The sequence below is a fragment of the Andrographis paniculata genome, unplaced genomic scaffold (genome assembly GCF_009805555.1).
Source record: "Andrographis paniculata isolate CXL003 unplaced genomic scaffold, ASM980555v1 Contig26END, whole genome shotgun sequence".
NCBI classification, from domain to species: domain Eukaryota; kingdom Viridiplantae; phylum Streptophyta; class Magnoliopsida; order Lamiales; family Acanthaceae; genus Andrographis; species Andrographis paniculata.
The window spans coordinates 918,934-938,209 of NW_026137557.1; the positions used below are offsets into that span (position 1 = coordinate 918,934).

The 19,276-nt window shown below is 35.9% G+C and overlaps 4 protein-coding genes across 6 annotated transcripts; 3 read left to right on the forward strand and 1 right to left on the reverse strand.

Moving 5' to 3' along the window:
* Nucleotides 1-452: 452 nt before the first annotated feature.
* On the forward strand, nt 453-3,570 carry LOC127246175 (putative late blight resistance protein homolog R1B-23). Its single transcript, XM_051267425.1, has 4 exons — nt 453-574; nt 616-1,400; nt 1,461-1,619; nt 1,895-3,570. The coding sequence occupies exons 1-4, from the start codon at nt 453-455 to the stop codon at nt 3,568-3,570; spliced, it is 2,742 nt and encodes a 913-aa protein (XP_051123382.1).
* Nucleotides 3,571-4,483: 913 nt separating this feature from the next.
* On the forward strand, nt 4,484-8,162 carry LOC127246176 (putative late blight resistance protein homolog R1B-14). The gene is made up of 4 exons (XM_051267426.1): nt 4,484-4,906; nt 4,988-7,640; nt 7,734-8,099; nt 8,150-8,162. The coding sequence occupies exons 1-4, from the start codon at nt 4,681-4,683 to the stop codon at nt 8,160-8,162; spliced, it is 3,258 nt and encodes a 1,085-aa protein (XP_051123383.1). The 5' UTR covers nt 4,484-4,680.
* Nucleotides 7,713-12,658, forward strand: LOC127246021 (uncharacterized). Of its 3 annotated transcripts, XM_051267194.1 has the most exons (6): nt 7,713-8,174; nt 8,262-8,299; nt 8,405-8,476; nt 10,494-10,605; nt 10,901-10,967; nt 11,309-12,658. In XM_051267194.1, exons 4-6 carry the CDS (start codon nt 10,528-10,530, stop codon nt 12,220-12,222), a joined length of 1,059 nt encoding a protein of 352 aa, XP_051123151.1. In that variant the 5' UTR covers nt 7,713-8,174; nt 8,262-8,299; nt 8,405-8,476; nt 10,494-10,527; the 3' UTR covers nt 12,223-12,658. The 3 variants fall into 3 exon arrangements, with proteins under 3 accessions (XP_051123151.1, XP_051123148.1, XP_051123150.1); XM_051267191.1 differs by lacking the exon at nt 8,405-8,476; XM_051267193.1 differs by lacking the exon at nt 8,405-8,476 and having other exon boundaries at nt 8,265-8,299.
* Nucleotides 12,659-12,935: 277 nt separating this feature from the next.
* On the reverse strand, nt 12,936-16,790 carry LOC127246020 (protein EDS1L). Its single transcript, XM_051267190.1, has 3 exons — nt 16,238-16,790; nt 14,852-15,616; nt 12,936-14,090 (listed from the first exon to the last, which is right to left on the reverse strand). Exons 1-3 carry the CDS (start codon nt 16,556-16,558, stop codon nt 13,386-13,388), a joined length of 1,791 nt encoding a protein of 596 aa, XP_051123147.1. The 5' UTR covers nt 16,559-16,790; the 3' UTR covers nt 12,936-13,385.
* Nucleotides 16,791-19,276: the final 2,486 nt, after the last annotated feature.

The window sequence follows — 19,276 nt, forward strand, 5'->3', positions numbered from 1 at the left end:
ACTGGACGAGCCATGTGTGGCAAGTGACCTGAGGACGCCACCAAGCCTTCCCTTACGGGACTTCACAGGTTTATTGTTAGTACTAATTAAGGAAAATGTTGAGGAATCCATTTGTTTCCTACAACACAAAAAGTCTTTTTATTAACGTCAGCCGGTGAGGCTAAGCAATAAATAAAGAAATAATCTGTACCTAACCAAAGAAAATATTCATCAACTTGTATGGATATGATTCACGAATTTTAATTAACAATTGACAAGTGGATGAAGTCAATGATCACTGTATTATATGATTATATCACTCCCTATCGATGATTAATACAAACATCAGATTTTAAAATTGTATCATACTCCCCACACTACTACCTTCACCTTCACCTTCACCTTCACCTTGACTCAGATCAGATCTGAACAATTTCTGTTGCAGAAAAAATTTCCAGAGCTTTTAATCAGACATGGCTGTTGCTGCTTATGCATCCTTGGTTTCTCTCACTCACGTCCTCGACAATCTCCACTATCGTTCCCATTTAATATCCCTCGTGCTGACATCAACCAAGTTGAAGCTCTCCAGAAAAATGTTAATTCCTTGCTGGAATTTGTCGAGCTTCATTCTGAAAGGAAGATCCCTGAGCTTCGAGGTTTGTGGAGGAAAATGGCCGAGGCTGCAACTGAAGCAGAAGGTGCGATCAACTTCCATGTATCCAATCTACTCTATGCCAAATATTCTCAAGGAGAAACAAGTGATACTTCAAGCTTCTCAGCTTTCTGTGATGAAATGGAGACACTGATCCAAAAGTTTTGTTCCATTGAAGAAGAGTTTCCGGTGATTGAAGAAGACGGCAGGGAGGATGCTCCAGCTCAAAAGCAATCCAATTATGCTTCTGTTGCTGCTGGTGGTTCGTCTGCAGCTACTTCATATGTCAGCAATGTTGTGGTTGGACTGGATGAGCATGTGAACACGATCAGGGACAAGCTCATCAGAGGTAGATCTAAGCTCGAAATCCTCCCAATTGTCGGCATGGGAGGAATTGGTAAGACCACTCTCGCTAAAAGTCTCTATGATGATTCATTTGTTGTCGACCACTTTGATATGCGCATCTGGCTTACTATATCTCAAGAATATAGCGCTGAACAAATCCTTAAAGTTGGTCTTGAAAGAAAGGCAAGAGAAAACGAAAGTTTAGATGAGGTGGGAACTAGATTCTACCAAAAATTATTCGGTAGAAGGTATTTGATTGTTATGGACGACATGTGGTCAACTGGAGCTTGGGATGAGTTACGGAGGTATTTTCCAGACAATGAGGACGGAAGCCGTATTTTGTTGACGACTAGACTCTCAAACATGGCTGCTTCTTTGGGTTCTCATGATCCTTATCGATTAACATTTTTAGATGAGAATGAAAGTTAGAGTTTATTATGTCAAAATGCCTTTTCTCAAAATGGTTGTCCATACGGTCATTTAGAGAAGCTTGCAAAGAAAATTGCAAAATGTTGCAGAGGGCTTCCTTTAGAAATTGTTGTCGTGGGCCGGTTGCTTACCAATTCTCACATAACGGTGAAATGTTTGGAGAATGTTGCAAATCATATTAGCTCACTCGCTAATTTGGAAGATAAAGAGCACTGTAAGAAAATACTATCTTTAAGTTATGAGAGTTTATCCATTCATCTCAAACTATATTTTTTGTATTTGAGAGTTTTTCCTGAAAATAGTAAAATTGTAGTCTCAAAGCTAATTGAGTCTTGGATATCTGAAGGATTCATTAAATGAACGAGTGATAGAACTTTAGAAGATATTGCAAAAGAGTATGTAAAAAGCCTCATTGATAGGAATCTAATATTTGACAGGATGAAAATAGATGCGGCATTCATGATCTTTTACGGGATCTTTGTTTAAAAGCGTCTGCCAATGAATGTTTTCTCCAATTTCCTAGAAGGCAAGAGGTTATTCGAAGGTTCAAAGACACTCTGCAGTGTGATCTTTGTCTAGAAAGTCTCGAGGAAAAAGAAGCAGTGCATATAGTGCAACCATGTCATATATTTGGATTATCGTCACAAGTTAATCCTCTTGTATGCGATGCTTGTACTATGGTGTATTCCCATATTAAAAAACATAATTTGGTGGAGATTGTGAATTACGATGGTGGTTTTGACTTGAAACATTTTCCGCCAATAGAATTGCGTCGTATTTATATAGGGCTGGCGGGATCATTGTCTTTTTCAACATTAAAGTTACTTTGGAATCTTCAAACTTTCATCATTTCGTTGTCATCAATTAAGGATTTGCCTCCAGAGATATGGGAGATGCCACAACTAAGAGAGATTCGATGTAAATACGAATACGACCTTCATCTCCCAGATCCTATAGCCAGTGATATTGAGGGGGAAGATTTTATTATCCTCAAGGACCTTCACACCTTAGATGGAATCCGTAATTTCAATTGTTCCAAACAAGTCATTGATCGGATTCCATATTTGAAGAAATTGAGCGTTGAATACTATGATGGATCTGAGCTACAGCTAAACTATTCTCTATGTAATCTTGAGCAGCTACATAAACTTGAATCTCTATCTATATCAGGTTGCTTGGAGATGATGACCTTCCCTTATTCCCTCAAACATTTGTCTTTGAAGAATTGCAGAATGGCATGGGAAGATATGTCAATTGTTGGTTTGCTACCGAGTCTTGAAACACTTGAGATATCTGATGGTGGCGTGCATGGGTCAGAGTGGGAGCCTGTTCAAGGGGGATTCCGTCGCCTCAAAGTATTGGAGATTCGCAGTAATGATTTAGTGTGTTGGAGAACTGAATCAATGCACTTCCCTATTCTTGAGAGGCTTCAACTTAATAGATTAAGTTTGTTGGAGGAGATCCCTTCGGGAATTGGAGATATACTAACATTGAAATCAATTGGTGTGGTGGATTGCAGTGAGTCTGTCGTTGATTCGGCAAAGGAAATATGGGAGGAGCAACACGAGTTCGGAAATGAGATTAGAATTCATGTTACTGATAGAGAACATGAGGTCGAATATCAAATTGGTACTTTCACGGCAAGAATGACAAGGGCTGATTGTCATTCCTTGGCTTATTCAAAACGTCTTCCGGAAAAACTCGCCAAGGTTGCTCAACATGGCCGCCACTCTTTAAACGGAAAACAAATGGAAGTTGTGGAGGAAGCCATCCATTTTTCCAAGGACTTCCTTAAAGTTTTTCACCCAAGAAAAAGCCAAGAAATGGAAAGTTTGCTAAGGGAAATGGTCCAGGCTACCTGTAAAGCGAATACTGTGATCCGCAGGCTACGCTCGGAAACTTTGATGCCTATACTTGGTAAGTGCGTCCGTGAAGATGTGGAAAGGCTGTTGGAAAAGATAGACTTCATAAGAAAGGCGTCATCAGTTGCTGAAGAGGAAGGGCAAGAAAACGAACAAATTAATGATGATAATGATGCCACATCCTATGACATCAACTCACTGCAAATTCTGTCGGAAGGAAGACTTCCTGTATCTTACGGGGATGAAGATCTGAGAGAATATCAAATTGGGTTCTGTCACGACAACGATGACGGAGGGTGCTAGTTTAGTCTGGTCTGATTTAGCATGCGGCCTGGAGGTCCTCAGGAAGGTTTCTGAGCTCGGCCGTCATCATCTAAACACAAACCTAATGGAAAATGTCAGACAAATCCATCAGTGCCCTGCAAGATGTTGTTGAAGTTCATCCTCAAGTTATATTCCAGCACACCAAAGCTATTTATGTAGTGAACACGAAAGAGTTTTCGAAAAACTTAAAAAGACACCAAAGAATGTTTGAAAGGTATTAATCGAAGACGACTCAACTGGACTCACTCACTCACAAGGTGTTAATTTATTTTTCTCAACAACACTCATCCCCAATAACACACAGTTTTGTTTTCCTTTTCCATTTATTCCTATTTAATTCTCTACATTGATACAATCTTTTTTGCCTCTATGTGTTAGCAGAATCAACCGGTGAAGAGATATAATTATCTGCCCCACAATCCCCGATGATAATCTAGTTCTCATTTATCGAGACAATTTGATCTCTCCGAATTTTCTTTGAAATTTATTTTGAGATAATTTCTACTCTTTGGAAATGAATATTTCTTAAGACAACATATATTCTGGGATTATTCGTTTTGAGACAATTCATACTCATTGAAGAAGACATCAATCAAGCAATAGATATTATTAGTTTTCACAAACTGTTTTCTGGTGCTCAAAACCAAATCAGTTAGGACAGTCCAAGGAAAAGCTTCTCAATTCAATTGATTGACTTACCTATGGAGTTTTTTATTTTTTATTTTTTTTTAACTTTCAGAGGTTTATTGTTAGTACTAATGAAGGAAAATGTTGAGGAATCCATTCGTTTCCTACAACACAAAAAGTCTTTTATTCACATGATTGAGGCTAAGCAATAAATAAAGAAATAATCTGTACCTAACCAAAGAAAATATTCATCAACTTGTATGGATATGATTCACGAATTTTAATTAACAATTGACAAGTGGATGAAGTCAATGATCACTGTATTATATGATTATATCACTCCCGATCGATGATTAATATAATCTCCCCACACTACTACCTTCACCTTCACCTTCACCTTGACTCAGATCAGATCTGAACAATTTCTGTTGCAGAAAAAATTTCCAGAGCTTTTAATCAGACATGGCTGTTGCTGCTTATGCATCCTTGGTTTCTCTCACTCATGTCCTCGACAATCTCCACTACCGCGCCCGATTTAATATCCCTCGTGCTGACATCAACCAAGTTGAAGCTCTCCAGAAAAATGTCAATTCCTTGCTGGAATTTGTTGAGCTTCATTCCCAAAGGAAGATCCCTGAGCTTCGAGGTTTGTGGAGGAAAATGGCCGAGGCTGCAACCGAAGCAGAAGGTGCGATCAACTTCCATGTATCCAATCTACTCTATGCCAAATATTCTCAAGGAGAAACGAGTGATACTTCAAGCTTCTCAGATTTCTGCGAAGAAATGGAGACACTGATCCAAAACTTTTGTTCCATTGAAGAAGAGTTTCCGGTGATTGAAGAAGACGGCGGGGAGGATGCTCCAGCTCAAAAGCAATCCAATTATGCTTCTGTTGCTGCTGGTGGTTCGCCTGCAGCTACTTCATATGTCAGCAATGTTGTGGTTGGACTGGATGAGCATGTGAACACGATCAGGGACAAGCTCGTCAGAGGTAGATCTAAGCTCGAAATCCTCCCAATTGTCGGCATGGGAGGAATTGGTAAGACCACTCTCGCTAAAAGTCTCTATGATGATTCATTTGTTGTCGACCACTTTGATTTGCGCATCTGGCTTACTATATCTCAAGAATATAGCGCTGAACAAATCCTTAAAGTTGGTCTTGAAGGAAAGGCAAGAGAATACGAAAGTTTAGATGAGGTGGGAACTAGATTCTACCAAAAATTATTCGGTAGAAGGTATTTGATTGTTATGGACGACATGTGGTCAACTGGAGCTTGGGATGAGTTACGGAGGTATTTTCCAGACAATAAGGACGGAAGCCGTATTTTGTTGACGACTAGACTCTCAAATATGGTGGTTTCTTTGGGTTGTCATGATCTCTATCGATTAGCATTTTTAGATGAGAATGAAAGTTGGAGTTTATTTTGTCAAAATGCTTTTTCTCAAAATGGTTGTCCATACGGTCATTTAGATAATTTTGCAAAGGACATTGCAAAAAGTTGTAGAGGGCTTCCTTTGGAAATTGTTGTTGTTGGTCGATTTCTTGCGAATTCTGATATGACCGTAAAATATTGGGAGAATATTGTTAATAATATTAGCTCACTCGCTAATTTGGAAGATGATGAGCATTGTAAGAAAGTACTATCTTTAAGTTACGAGAGTTTATCCATTCATCTCAAACCATGTTTTTTGTATTTGAGAGTTTTTCCTGAAGATAGTATAATTGTAGTCTCAGAGCTAATTGAGTCTTGGATATCCGAAGGATTCATTAAGTCAACGCGTGATAGAACTTTAGAAGATATTGCAAAGGAGTATGTAAAAAGCCTCATTGATAGGAATCTAATATTTGATCGGGATGAATATACATGCGGCATTCATGATCTTTTACGGGATCTTTGTTTGAAAGAGTCTGCGGATGAATGTTTTCTCCAATTTCCTAGAAGGCAAGAGGTTATTGGAAGGTTCAGAGACACTGTGCAGTGTAATCTTTGTCTAGAAAGTCTCGAGGAAAAAGAAGGAATGCATATAGTGCAACCATGTCATATATTTGGATTATCGTCACAAGTTAATCCTCTTGTATGCGATGCTTGTACTATGGTGTATTCCCATATTAAGAGACATAATTTGGTGGAGATTGTGAATTACGATGGTGGTTTTGACTTGAAACATTTTCTGCCAATAGAATTGCGTCGTATTTATATAGGGCTGGCGCGATCATTTTCTCATTCAACAGTAAAGTTACTTTGGAATCTTCAAAGTTTAATGATTTCATACTCATCAGTTAAAGAGTTACCTCCAGAGATATGGGAGATGCCACAACTAAGAGAGATTCGATGTGAATACGTTCATCTACCAGATCCTATAGCCAGTGATATTGAGGAGAAAAATTTTATTATCCTCAAGGACCTTCACACCTTAGATGGAATCCATAATTTCAATTGTTCCAATCAAGTCATTGATCGGATTCCATATTTGAAGAAATTGAGCGTTAATTATGAAGATGGATCTGAGGGGGATGTGAAACAGCTGAACTATTATTCTCTATGTAATCTTGAGCACCTACAAAAACTTGAATCTCTATCTATATCAGGTTGCTTGGAGAAGATGACCTTCCCTGATTCCCTCAAGGAATTGCGTTTGATCGATTGCATGGGAATAGCATGGAAAGATATGTCAGTTGTTGGTTTGCTGCCGAGTCTTGAAACACTTGAGATATCTGGTGGCATGCAGGGGTCAGAGTGGGAGCCTGTTCAAAGGGGATTTCGTCGACTGAAAGTATTGGTGATTGGCTGTTATAATTTAGTGTGCTGGAGAGCAGAATCGATGCACTTCCCTATTCTTGAGAGGCTTCAACTTAATCGATTATGTTTGTTGGAGGAGATTCCTTCGGGCATTGGAGATATACTAACATTGAAATCAATTGATGTGGACAGTTGCAGTGAGTCTGTCGTTGATTCGGCAAAGGAATTATGGTTGGAGCAACATGAGTTCGAAAATGAGATTGGAATTAATGTTTATGATAAAGAACAAAGGGTCAGATATAAGATTGATACTTTCACTGCAAGAATGTCAATGGCTGCTTGTGAATCCTTGGCTTATTCAAAACGTCTTCCGGAAAAACTCGCCATGGTTGCTCAACATGGCCGCCACTCTTTAAACGGAAAACAAATTAAAGTTGTGGAGGAAGCCATCCATTTTTTCAAGGACTTCTTTGAAGTTTTTCACCCAAGAAAAAGCCAAGAAATGGAAAGTTTGCTAAGGGAAATGACCCAGGCTACCCGTAAAGCAGAGGTTGTGGTCCGCCTGCTACGCATGGAAACTTCGATGCCTAAACTTGGTAAGAGCGCCCGTGAAGATGTGGAAAGGCTGTTGGAAAAGATAGACTTCATAAGAAAGGCGTTGCCGGTTGCTGAAGAGGAAGGGCAAGAAAACGAACAAATTAATGGTGATAATGATGCCACATCCTATGATATCAACTCACTGTAAATTCTGACGCAAAAAATACTTCCTTACAGGGATGAAGATCTGAGAGAATATCAAATTGGTTCTGTCACGGCAACAATGACGGAGGCTGCTAGTTTAATCTGGTCTGATTTAGCATGCGCATTGGAGGTCCTCCGGAAGGCTTCTGAGCTCGGCCGTCATCATCTAAACACAAAGCTAATGGAAAATGTCGACAAATCCATCAGTTTCCTGCAAGATGTTGTTGAAGTTCATCCTCAAATCATACTCCAGCACACCAAAGCTATTCGTTATGGGAACATGTATTATCTTGGCAACGCAGCAGAGCATCTGAATTCGAAGCATCTTGGGCGACAATCTCTGGAAGATGCAACTGATGAAGAAATCTTATCCTTCTCTGAGGATGTGGAAAACGTTTTGTATAAATTATCATTCGAGAAAACATGGTTAGCAAGCCCCGAAATTAAAGACCCCCAGACTAACTCACTCACAAGGTATTTATTTTTCACAATCTTAATTTTCTTTTCCAATTATTCATATTTAATTTCTCATCATATTATTGACACAATCTTTTTTGTCAGAAGAATCAACGGATGAAGAAATATGATCTACCAAGATGGTGAGTGTGTTATATCTTTTGTTTGTTACCAATATTTTGCATTGGAATATATGATATGTGGATTACAATTTTTTTTATCTACTTATATATATTTATTTTATTTAGAGAAAAAAAAAATCATAACAAGCCATGGTAATATGCAAAGAAACACTTTGATCTCATTGATGCTTTAAAAAGGTAATATTCTTTTTTATCTCATTCCTCTTTTTTTTTATTTTTTATTTTTTTTGTTAAGAGTGAGGATATGCAACTGCTCAAGTGCGCTATGAGTAAACATTCAATCAAACCTAAAAACCTACAAATTAGGCCTGGTAAGTTTTTTTATAAATAACATGAAAATTTATATTCATTACTTATTGTATTAATATTAAAAATATCTTATATTTGTATAATTTTATTTTTTTTTACAAATATTATTATATTACTATTATAAGATAAAGAAATAATTTTTGTCAATTTTTCTTAATTTATAATAAGTTTCAATATAATAATTAATATTTAAAAGTAAATAAATGAATACTTAGTTAGGGAAGGGAGATAATATAATTTATATTTAAATCATCGTATCAAACCAGTGTTTATGTCATACCCAACACTTTTCTATCCAACTTTCTATGTATGATAATATTATTTCTAAAAAAGTTAATTTTATTTACTCATAATTTTACTATTTCTACTTTTAAAAAATAATACTATTTGTTTTATTATTTTTTATTAATCCTTTAATAAATTTTCTGTCCTACTATTGAGTGGTTGTAGAGTATATTCAGAAGTACCACAAAAAACTATTGATGCATATGGTTTTAAGAAATTAAATGTTGATTTGAATAATTTGATAATTTTTTAAAAAAAGTTTATTTGTTATATAACAAAGGTAAAATTGCTTATAACTCTATCATGTGGTTTCGAAATTCAGTGTAAAATTTCCGTGTACTTTAAAAATTGCATAGTACCCCCTTATACTTTAAAAAACGTTGCATGAAACCCCACCACCATAAAACTTTCCTCGTGTGATAAGAAGATGATTTCCTATTTATATATTTTGTATGACTGGGGGGTTTTATGCAATATTTTTGAAAGTATTAATGAGCGTCATGCAATTTTTTAAAGTAAAATGGGGATTTATGCTGGGTTTCAAAACCACGAAATGATTTCATGCAATATTTTTTAAAGTATAAAGGGACATCATGCGTAGAGAGAAAATTTACACCAAGTTTCGAAACAACAAATGAGTTACGGACAATTTTGCCTACATGCAATTATTGTCTATGCTTTATGTATTGCTTTGTTGGCATGATTACTATGATTACTAACGACACATTCATTCCCTCCTTTTGCCTATAAATAGGCCATTGTATTCATTCAAGATGTGCAACAAAAACACACAAAAATCCTTTCCTTTGCCCATTCATTGCATCTTAATAATTGCATACTAATAATTACATACACTTATATATATATATATTATACTTACCATTATATTATTATTATTACATAACATTATTATTATAATACTTGTGTCAGTATTATTTTAAAATTTAAATTTAAAAATTAAAATTAAAAAAATTGCTAAAGTTGTGGTCACACATTTTGTTTGCATAGTGAAAAATAAGAGCGAGCAAAATATCTGAAATTTGAAAATTTGATCTAAACCAAATCGAAATTTAAAATTTGGTTTGAGTTTTCGGATTAGTTCGGATTGAATTTTTGATAAATTTCAAATTTTCGGATCGGATCGGATCGGTATACTTAAAATCCGAAATATATTTTAATATATTTATTTATTATATATATTTAATATTTTATTAGAAAATATTATATTTTAATATAAAAAAACTCAAAATTATTAATTATATTTTAATATATTTACTTTTATATATTATATATATTTAATATTATAAAATAATAATAAAATATAAAAGAAATTTACAAATTAAAAATATTTAAAATTTTGGATTTTCGAATTTTGGTTATTTCAGTTTAGTTCGATTGATTTTTTATAAAAATTTTTAAATTTTTGGTTCGGTTTAAATTTTGTCAAATTCAAACCGATAATCCGAATATTTACCCGGGAAAGGGAAATAAAATGGAAAGGCGAAAAGGAATTTCTGTTGTTCTGCAATTTCACATCTCACCCTCTCTCTCTCTCTACCCTTACTGTTCTCTCTCTCTCCGCCGTGTTTCGTCAATTTAGGATTTCTGCTGTTCGTCGTCGACTCGTCACAGCAATGGTTTCGAATTCAATCCCTGCCACCTCAATCGCCTCCGCCTCATCCAACCCTAAAGATTTTGCCAAGAAGAAACGGGTACGCTTTTTTGCCATTGTGTTTCTTAATTGATTTATTTCTCCATGCATTGTACGCTGCATGCAATTCTTTATTCAATTCCGACTTTTTCGTTTATTTTTGGATCATCGCTCAAAGGATGGATCTTAATTGGCGGTTTTTATTACGAGAAAATTTGTTTCGCGTTTGATCTAATGAAAAACAAAAAAAAAAGTGTTCTGTTTTTCCGTTGTTATTGTTCCAAATTTATTGGAATTCTTCTCATATTCCTTTTGTTTGTGAATTAGTTTCTATTGTTGTATTTGGAATTACTTAGGGTAATCGCTGGGCGAAGTTGAGGCAGTGCAAGCTTGATGCGTGTCGGGAACAATGGCTTTCTCAAGGTCTGTTAAAGATTCCTCTGTACCTGCTTCAATGCATTTATCCTATTCCTTCTGCTTGCCTCTGTATATATATATATATATATATTTGCAATTTTGAAGAACACTGTGATGTTTATGTGGATTATCATGTTCAAGTAAGAAATGAATGTTCTGTGATATATTGTCTTTTGATAGTCTATGAAAACTTATTAGTTGTTTGATGCTATGGTTTTATAGGTAGAACAATTGGCTAATCATTTCGTGTATAGAATAGCTTCAAATCGGAACATGATCGCATAATCTGATTAAATCTTCCTTTCAATTCCATGGTAACATTGATTAGAAATGTTATATGGTTCCAGCAATAAGTGAAGGAGAGTGTGGTTATGAAGAAATGCATGGTGTTGGGGAGATGCATAGAGATCGTGCAAGTTTCTCGAATGAGAGAGGCACATCCATCCGGGAGCAAGAGATGAAATCAAGCGTCCAAGGGCAGAATTACAGAGGCGTATTAACCACGCAGAGATACAGTGATTCTGATTCCTCGCTGTCGAACAGCCCGACCAACCAAAGAAGCAGCCTCTCAGGCAGTAATGAATTTGTCGCCAATTTCACTCCGAGTTGTGGCAGCATCAGCGGGTGGAGTAGTAGCAGCAGCAGCAGCGAGTTCTTCCCGTGTAACATGATCGGCGATGAAGGGGATGATAATCAAGATGGTTGCTTCGATGATTGGGAAGCTATGGCTGATGCCTTATTGACACCTGAAGACCATATCTCCGAACTCAGTCTACCTTCTTCGGAGAATCGTAGAAAGGCTGTCCAGCGAGACCCTGAATCGAGCACTTCTGCTCACCCTTTCTCCCGGAATGTTACTTCAAATGAAACGCAACAACATGGAGGAATAAACATAAGGAATTCTTCAGTACAGTCCCTCGCCTGGACGGAAAACGATGCTTTCAGGCCGCATAGCTTACCAAATTTTTCTCGGCAACATTTAAGTGAAGGAGAGTCATCTTGGGGAATTAAGACAGAGAATCCCACATCATGTCCAATATGCTACGAGGAATTCGATTGTACAGATTCAAGCTTTCATCCGTGCTCGTGTGGGTTCAAGCTCTGCCTCTTCTGTCACAAAGAAATCCTCGACAGAGACGAGCGCTGTCCCTCGTGCAGGAAGCCGTATGTCAGTTATCCTGTTGAGGGCGAGGCAAAATTGGATGGAAGGAAACTGACGTACCATTTGGCTCGATCTCGCAGCATGAATGACAATGCCTAGAACAGAGACTGCGATTCTTGATCTTGTACGTTGGCTTTCCCTTTTACTAGCATGCATTTGTGATTTCTTGACAAACTGATTCTAGCAGTGGTAGAAATGCGAACTCATTTAATCGTACAGGAATTGATCCCGGTATCTTTCGATTTACTTGATATGTTCTATATGTACAAGGCATGCTTTTTACATAAATAGCAAGAATTTACAGAAAAGCAGATTACATGCTCTTTCTTCGACTCCTTGCTTTCTTTATGATTTAGTATTCAATATATAGGCTTGTGGTCGGAACTGGCGATGTTTCGAAACTAAAACCTAAGTAGTGTTGATAAGCCTGGTTAGGTAAGAACCCTACTTGTGTTATGTATGATTCAGTATGAAATCATAGGTTTGTGGTCAGAATCAGCTTTGTTCGATACCTAAGTGGTGTTCTTACCTGGCTTTGTGTTTGATGTTCGATCTTTATGATTTAGTGCTAACATACATAGGCTTGTGGTCAGAATCGATAATGTTCGAAACCTAAGTAGTGTTCTTACCTGGCTACGCCTACACAAGAACCCGACTTATATTCGATCTTTATGATTTAGTGCTAAATACATAGGCTTGTGGTCAAAATCGAGAATGTTCGAAACCTAATTAGTGTTCTTACCTGGCTAGCCAAGAACTCAACTTATGTTCGATCTTTATGATTTAGTGCTAAATACATAGGCTTGTGGTCAAAATCGACAATGTTCGAAACCTAAGTAGTGTTCTTTCCTGGCTAGCCAAGAGCCCAACTTGTGCTCGATCTTTATAATTTAGTACTAAATACATAGGTTTGGGGTCAAAATCGACAATATCGAGAACGAAGTGTTCTTACCTAGCTAGACAAGAACCAGACTCGTGTTCGATCTTTATGATTTAGTTCTAAATACATAGAGGCTTTGGGTCAGAATTGACGATGTTCGAAATCTGAGTAGTGTTCTTACTTGGCTAGGCAAGAACCCGGTTTGTGCTCGATCTTTATGATTTAGTGTTAAATACATAGGCTTGTGGTCAGAATCGAGAATGTTCGAAACCTAAGTAGTGTTCTTACCTAGCTAGGCAAGAACCCGACTTGTGCCTCGATCATTATGATTCAGTGCTAAATACATAGAGGCTTGTAGTCAGAATCGACAATGTTCGAAAACTTAGGTAGTGTTCATAAACCTGGCTAGACAAGAACCCGACTTGTGTTCGAAAGGGAGCGTTTTCCACCACCTAGTAAAAGTAGTTTCATCCAAGAAAACATCTTGTCCGAGCCATCCGAAACCAACCCATGTCGAAACTTGTTGCTCGAACCTTAAAACCTTGTCCCTAACATGTTTGTAGTCCTTAAGTCTTAGCTCTTCGACCTCGGCCCAGAATGTAGCCTCGGAGCTAAAACCATCCGCCATCCTCTGCGCATGCTCGAGCCACCTCTGCGTGAATTTGTACCTCTTAGGCCTACCCTTAACCATGTACGGACCGGTATCCTCGTTCTTTACGTGCCTGTAATAGTTTGCGATGTCCAACGGCTCCAGAAGCCTCCGGAACAGAGTCCCTAACTCTATCCACTCTTTCCTGCCCTCGAATCCATCGGGAAGCTCATGCCGTTTGATCATCTCCATGATCTCGTCCCATATCCCAGCCAGCTCCAGCCTCTTGACGTTGGCGTTGAAGTCGGTTGGACTTTTCGTTAGCTTGAAGGCGTCATAGTAGCCGACCTTGCGGATTTCGCAACTGGTTTTGTATTCTTGAATTTTCTTTATTGCTTCTCTTATTGTCTCCTTGTTTGAATCTATTCTTTTCTGGTTTTCCAGCTTCTGCTTCTCGAACTCGCCTGCGGCTCGGAGACACAGCCTCGCCCTTGTCGTCTGAAAGTTTCAGGAAAGCGTTAGCGTTGAATCATTCTCGACGGCGAAACACGGTAAGATGGTAAGAGTAATCTGCATTATATATCTAACCCAATTTTTTCCCGATCGAGTTTCTTAGGAATCGAGTCTAAGAAAATGATCACAATGCATTTATCTAACGTGATTTTCGCTCGTATAGAACTATCGCAATCATAAGTAGAGCTGTTAAACGAATTGAGTAGCTCGCAAACCAAGCTCGACCCGACTCGTTAACAGTTTAACTCGACTTGTTTATTGAGATAAACAAGTTGAGCTAAAATTATTATTTTTATAATCGAACAGAGCTCGAACTTGGCTCGTGGATAGCTCGATTGAGCTTATTAGTTATGATATATTTGTATTATTTTATATACTAATATAATATATATATCAAATTTGTATTTATTAATGAATTTTGAATATCTTATTATAATAAATTGTTAATAAAATTAGATATATTTAATTTATATATTAAAATATATAATATGCATAGAATTCGAGCTGAACTCGAACTCAAGCTTGAGCTTTAGAAACTTAGCTCGAGTTTGAATTCAAGCCTAACGAGCTGAACTCAAGTCATTATTTTAGCTCAAATTCTAAATAAGTCTTGAGTCTGTATCTATAACATGTTCGAGTTGAGCTCAACCAATAGATACGTGAGCTCACTCGGCTGATTTAACAGCTCAAATTGTAGCTATCACTTAGAACTTAGTAGTTTTTAGACTGAAGTTTGAAAAAATTACCAATCCGAGATAATTCAGGGCTGTGGCGTCGCCGCCGCTCGGATCATCGGGAGACAACGGGACGTCGGCGAGGTTTGATAAAAAGGTAACATCCTGCATACTAAGGCTCTCTTGCAATTCCCTTTCGTACACTAAATGCTCTCCGTACATTCCCTTAACAAACTCTTCATTCATCTCCTCAGGGCTGAGCTGCAGGCAATAGAACAGTAGCTGCAGCGCCGCGTCGGGATTATCGATGACGACCAGCTTCCCGTTCCCGGCGCAGATTACGACGGTCCCAAACGGGCGGTACGGGCTGATCTCGACAATCCCGGCGACGTTCTCCAGCAGCAAACTCGTGGACCCCTTGAGGTAACACGCGGTGTGGCTCGCCACGGCGAGGGCGTTGCGCAAAACCGATACGAAGAAGTTCGACGCTGCCGTCGGATCGGGCGGGTGGGGCGATCGGGGGTTGATCGAATCGAGCACATGCTGCAGCCATGGCTCAATTGCGGGGAACGGTGCGAGGGCGATGCGAGGGACGATGTCGTACTTTGTAATGAAGTGGGTGAAGTTTCGGGACCAATTCTCGCGCCGGAGGGCGTGCGAGAATATGTAGTTGCCGACGAGCGGCGCCCCGAATGTTATGCAGTCTGGACGAATATGGTATAAGCCGTGTCGAATGAATTTTTCGAAGAACCAAATCGTTGTGAGGATCGCCGTTGATCCTCCCAATGAGTGTCCGGTGAAGACGATTCGTTTTCGGTCCGACATGGCTTTTTCGATCTGAAAGAAGAAAACATCCATAATTAATACTCCTTTTGTCTCAGCTAATTTATCCACTTTTAGGACTTTTAGATATTATATAATTAGTAAATAATTAAAAGTATATTAGTAAATATAATTACGATATAATAAAAATAATTATAAATTAAAATTAAGATGATTAAATATTTTAGTCAAAAGAAAAATAATACTCAAAATCAACACGCAACCACTATAGGAGGAGGTAATATAAATTATAAATTTTAAAATATGAAAAAGTTACAAATGATGTGGAACGGATGAAATAATTCAAAATACAATAATTCGACAAAATTACTCGTAACCGATTTATGATTTGAAATGTTTGTATTATTCTCTCTAATTTTAGAGAATTTTGCGCAAAATACTTCTAAAAATAATAATACTCCCTCTCTGCTGCATTGTAGATTAAGATAATTAATTAGTAAAAAAAAATAAAATTTAAAATAAAGATTAAAGTGTGTAATTATTTTCTAGAAAAAAAAGAAAGTGACATAGCATGGTATGTGGGAAGGCTGGACATGGTTTTTGAGACGGAGAGAGTAATAATTTTGTCATATAATTCAAATAAATTATTTCAAGATTGGTCAGTACGATGATCACCTCATTAGCAAGAGATGTTTTGGCCAAAATTTGATCGAATCTCTTGCTAAAAGCTTCGTTGACCAATCCGACCTCGTTGTTCCCGAGGCTCTTGATGGATCCGAATTTCGATAAGTCAACCTTAATTTCTCCGAACGGCGGCGGCTGCGCGCGCCAATCGTCGGCGGCCCAGGAGCCCGGAAAGGCGAAGATGGCGTCGGCGGCGGTGGCGCGTCGGAGGTACGGTTTTCCGGCTAGGTGGGCCTTGAGGGATAGTTTGCAGGCTCTGTGGATGAGGTCTTCGTTGATTCCGAGGTTATCCCCAAGCCTGCAACTGTTCATGATGAAGACGAAGAAGAAGATGATGATGACGATGATTCAAGAAAGTGTGGAATTTGGAGGTGTAAGAGACTTGAATTTGAATTTGAGTTTTTTTGATTCAATGATTAAAGTGGTGATTGAATTGGGGACTTGCCAAGCCATCGACTGTGGAAAAATTTTTAGTATTGGGAAGGTTCTTGGAAACCTCTTCCTAAATTAATCCCCAAAAATTATTTACTCGTCCCCCTAAAATCTTCATATTTTTTATTTTCGAATGTCTCTTATTATTCTTTTTTCAAAAAAATAAAATACTTGTAATCATAATTTATAATTATTTTATTAATATATTTTATAATTATTTACTAATTATATTTCTCTAAAATTTTTGTATCTGCAGAAGAAAAATAGACAAACTTTATGGGACGGGGTGCTAATATATTCTTTACGTCCATTAATAATTTTTTTATTTACTTTTGACACTTAAATTTTGGTATATTAGTATTTTATTGAAATACAGTACAAATAATATATTTAAAAAATAATTTTGCAAGTAATAATGATACTCTCTCCGTCCCGAAACTAAATATTTATTTGTTTTTTGCACGTAATTTTAGAAATATTAGTATTATATTGGGATATAGTACGAATAAAATAGAAATGACTAACCTTACTAGGATGTGTGATACAAAGGTAATGGCATTTGTGTAATATATTGTAAGTTGTAAGGGTATATATAATGTTAGGTAGATAGTACCGTTACTAAAAAAATGAATAGATACTTTGTTATGGGACGGATTAAAATAAAAAAATGGATATTTTATTATAAAACGGAGGGAGTATAATAAATAAAAATAAAAAATAAGAAGATTTAAGTTGACATATTACAATAAAAAAAGAAAAGATTTTGAATTGAAAAAGAGAAAGCATGTCCAATGTTTTGATGTTAATTAAACTTATTATTATTATTATTATTATAAGTATATTTTTTATGACTTGAAAATCAATTTTGAGTAAATTCTCGATTGAATCTATAAGCCTAAAAATGCAAAATTTAGAGGCATAGGGGGTTGATCTTATTATCACAAATTTATCCCATATTATTGGATCATTCTTTGGGAACTTATTTAGTATATGGGAATATTATATATAGCATTTGTGTGGATTTAAAATAATAAAAAAGAAGTGAGTATAGTTCTTTTTTTAGTCAACATATTATAAATATGCAAATAATTTATTTTTATACCGATCATTTCTTACAGAGACATATATTATTACATATTTTATTTATTTATGACGTGGTAATTTACGGTCGTTATTTTTTAAATACATTTTAGATAAATTTTTAATCGAACCTAACAACTTACAAACTAAGTCCGACGATATCAATTATATTAAACGAACCATATATTATTATATATAAGTGGGGACAATGACAATTCTATCCATCCAAAGTATTCTTTACAAGATAGAAGAATAAAGGAGAATAAAGGGTGTGTCCCATATAGGATAAAAGTTGAGTTTGCAATTGGGAATAATGAAGACTTAAATTAAGAAAAATATTTGATTTAATGTAAATAAATTTATCTAATTATTTATCTAATTTAATGTAAATAAATTTCTCTATTATACTTCACTATGTGACATATACAGATAATACGTAACAAATAGACATATAGTATACAAACTATAGTAATATCATATGATTGCTACAGAAAAAAAAATAGTATATTTGTAACGGAATTCCGTCACTAAAGATCACGTAGCTAACGTAATTCCATCATTAATTCCGTCTCTAATATCATTAGTAACGGAAAAAGTGAATTTAAAGACGAAAAAATCTCATTACAAAAATGATATTTTTGTGTAATAGTACACGATAATAGTTCACATAATATAGATAAAAATATTACAAAAAATTAATATATTATAAATTATAAGAGATAGTAATAGATTTGAAAGTGAGAATATTATTTATTAAAGAACTTCGTTATACAATATTATTTTAAATTTTTTATTGAAAATTCCCTTATTTTGGACGAGTGGGTTCAGTTACTCTACCCAATGTATTGTTGTACTTCTCTTATATTGATTAATCACGATTCGTCATGTTATGGGTATGTTTAAAACAAAAGAATTCATAAAATAAAAAATTTAAATATACATAGAAGATAGTAATTAGTCGGTACAATGTGTGTTTCTTTTGATGAGTTTGGAAAAAAATTGATTTAGATTTAGTATGAAAATAATGTTTGATGGGTTGTTTTGTGAGAGAAAAAAATATATTTTTTTCGAAAAAAACCACTTTAAATTAGTAATAATATTTATATTAGTATAAGATAATTTATAAAACAGTTCATATATATAAAAAATTTTGATTGAAAAAAATAATAAAAAGATAGTAAAATATTATTCCCTCCGTCCCGGATAACGTGTCTGCTACACTGTAGATACGGTATTTTAGGAGATGTGTAATTAGTAGATAATTAAGAATGTATTAGTGAAAATAATTATCCTATAATATAAATAATTATAAATTAAAATTAAAATAATTAATTAGTTTAATTAAAATTTAAAAAATATATATAATTTAAAAATTTAAAATGAAAGTAATATGGTACATAGGACCGACAAAAACGACAATGTGGACATAGCATCTTGGACAGTGGCAGTAATATCTTGAGAAAATATTTGAGAAAAAATTTTGGAAGTCTAAAACGAATTATGACGGAGATATTATCG

Coding starts and splice junctions, on each gene's coding strand:
- LOC127246175 (XM_051267425.1), top strand. CDS start 453: ATGGCTGTTGCTGCTTATGCATCCTTGGTTTCTCTCACTCACGTCCTC. Junction 1,401..1,460: donor ATTTTTAGATGAGAATGAAA/GTTAGAGTTTAT, acceptor ACGGTCATTTAG/AGAAGCTTGCAAAGAAAATT. Junction 1,620..1,894: donor TTTGGAAGATAAAGAGCACT/GTAAGAAAATAC, acceptor TTTGTTTAAAAG/CGTCTGCCAATGAATGTTTT.
- LOC127246176 (XM_051267426.1), top strand. CDS start 4,681: ATGGCTGTTGCTGCTTATGCATCCTTGGTTTCTCTCACTCATGTCCTC. Junction 4,907..4,987: donor GGCTGCAACCGAAGCAGAAG/GTGCGATCAACT, acceptor CAAGCTTCTCAG/ATTTCTGCGAAGAAATGGAG. Junction 7,641..7,733: donor CCGGTTGCTGAAGAGGAAGG/GCAAGAAAACGA, acceptor ACTTCCTTACAG/GGATGAAGATCTGAGAGAAT.
- LOC127246021 (XM_051267191.1), top strand. CDS start 8,274: ATGAAGAAATATGATCTACCAAGATG. Junction 8,300..10,493: donor AAATATGATCTACCAAGATG/GTGAGTGTGTTA, acceptor TCGTCAATTTAG/GATTTCTGCTGTTCGTCGTC. Junction 10,606..10,900: donor ATTTTGCCAAGAAGAAACGG/GTACGCTTTTTT, acceptor GGAATTACTTAG/GGTAATCGCTGGGCGAAGTT.
- LOC127246020 (XM_051267190.1), bottom strand. CDS start 16,558: ATGAACAGTTGCAGGCTTGGGGATAACCTCGGAATCAACGAAGACCTC. Junction 15,617..16,237: donor AAACATCTCTTGCTAATGAG/GTGATCATCGTA, acceptor TTCTTCTTTCAG/ATCGAAAAAGCCATGTCGGA. Junction 14,091..14,851: donor CCCTGAATTATCTCGGATTG/GTAATTTTTTCA, acceptor TGAAACTTTCAG/ACGACAAGGGCGAGGCTGTG.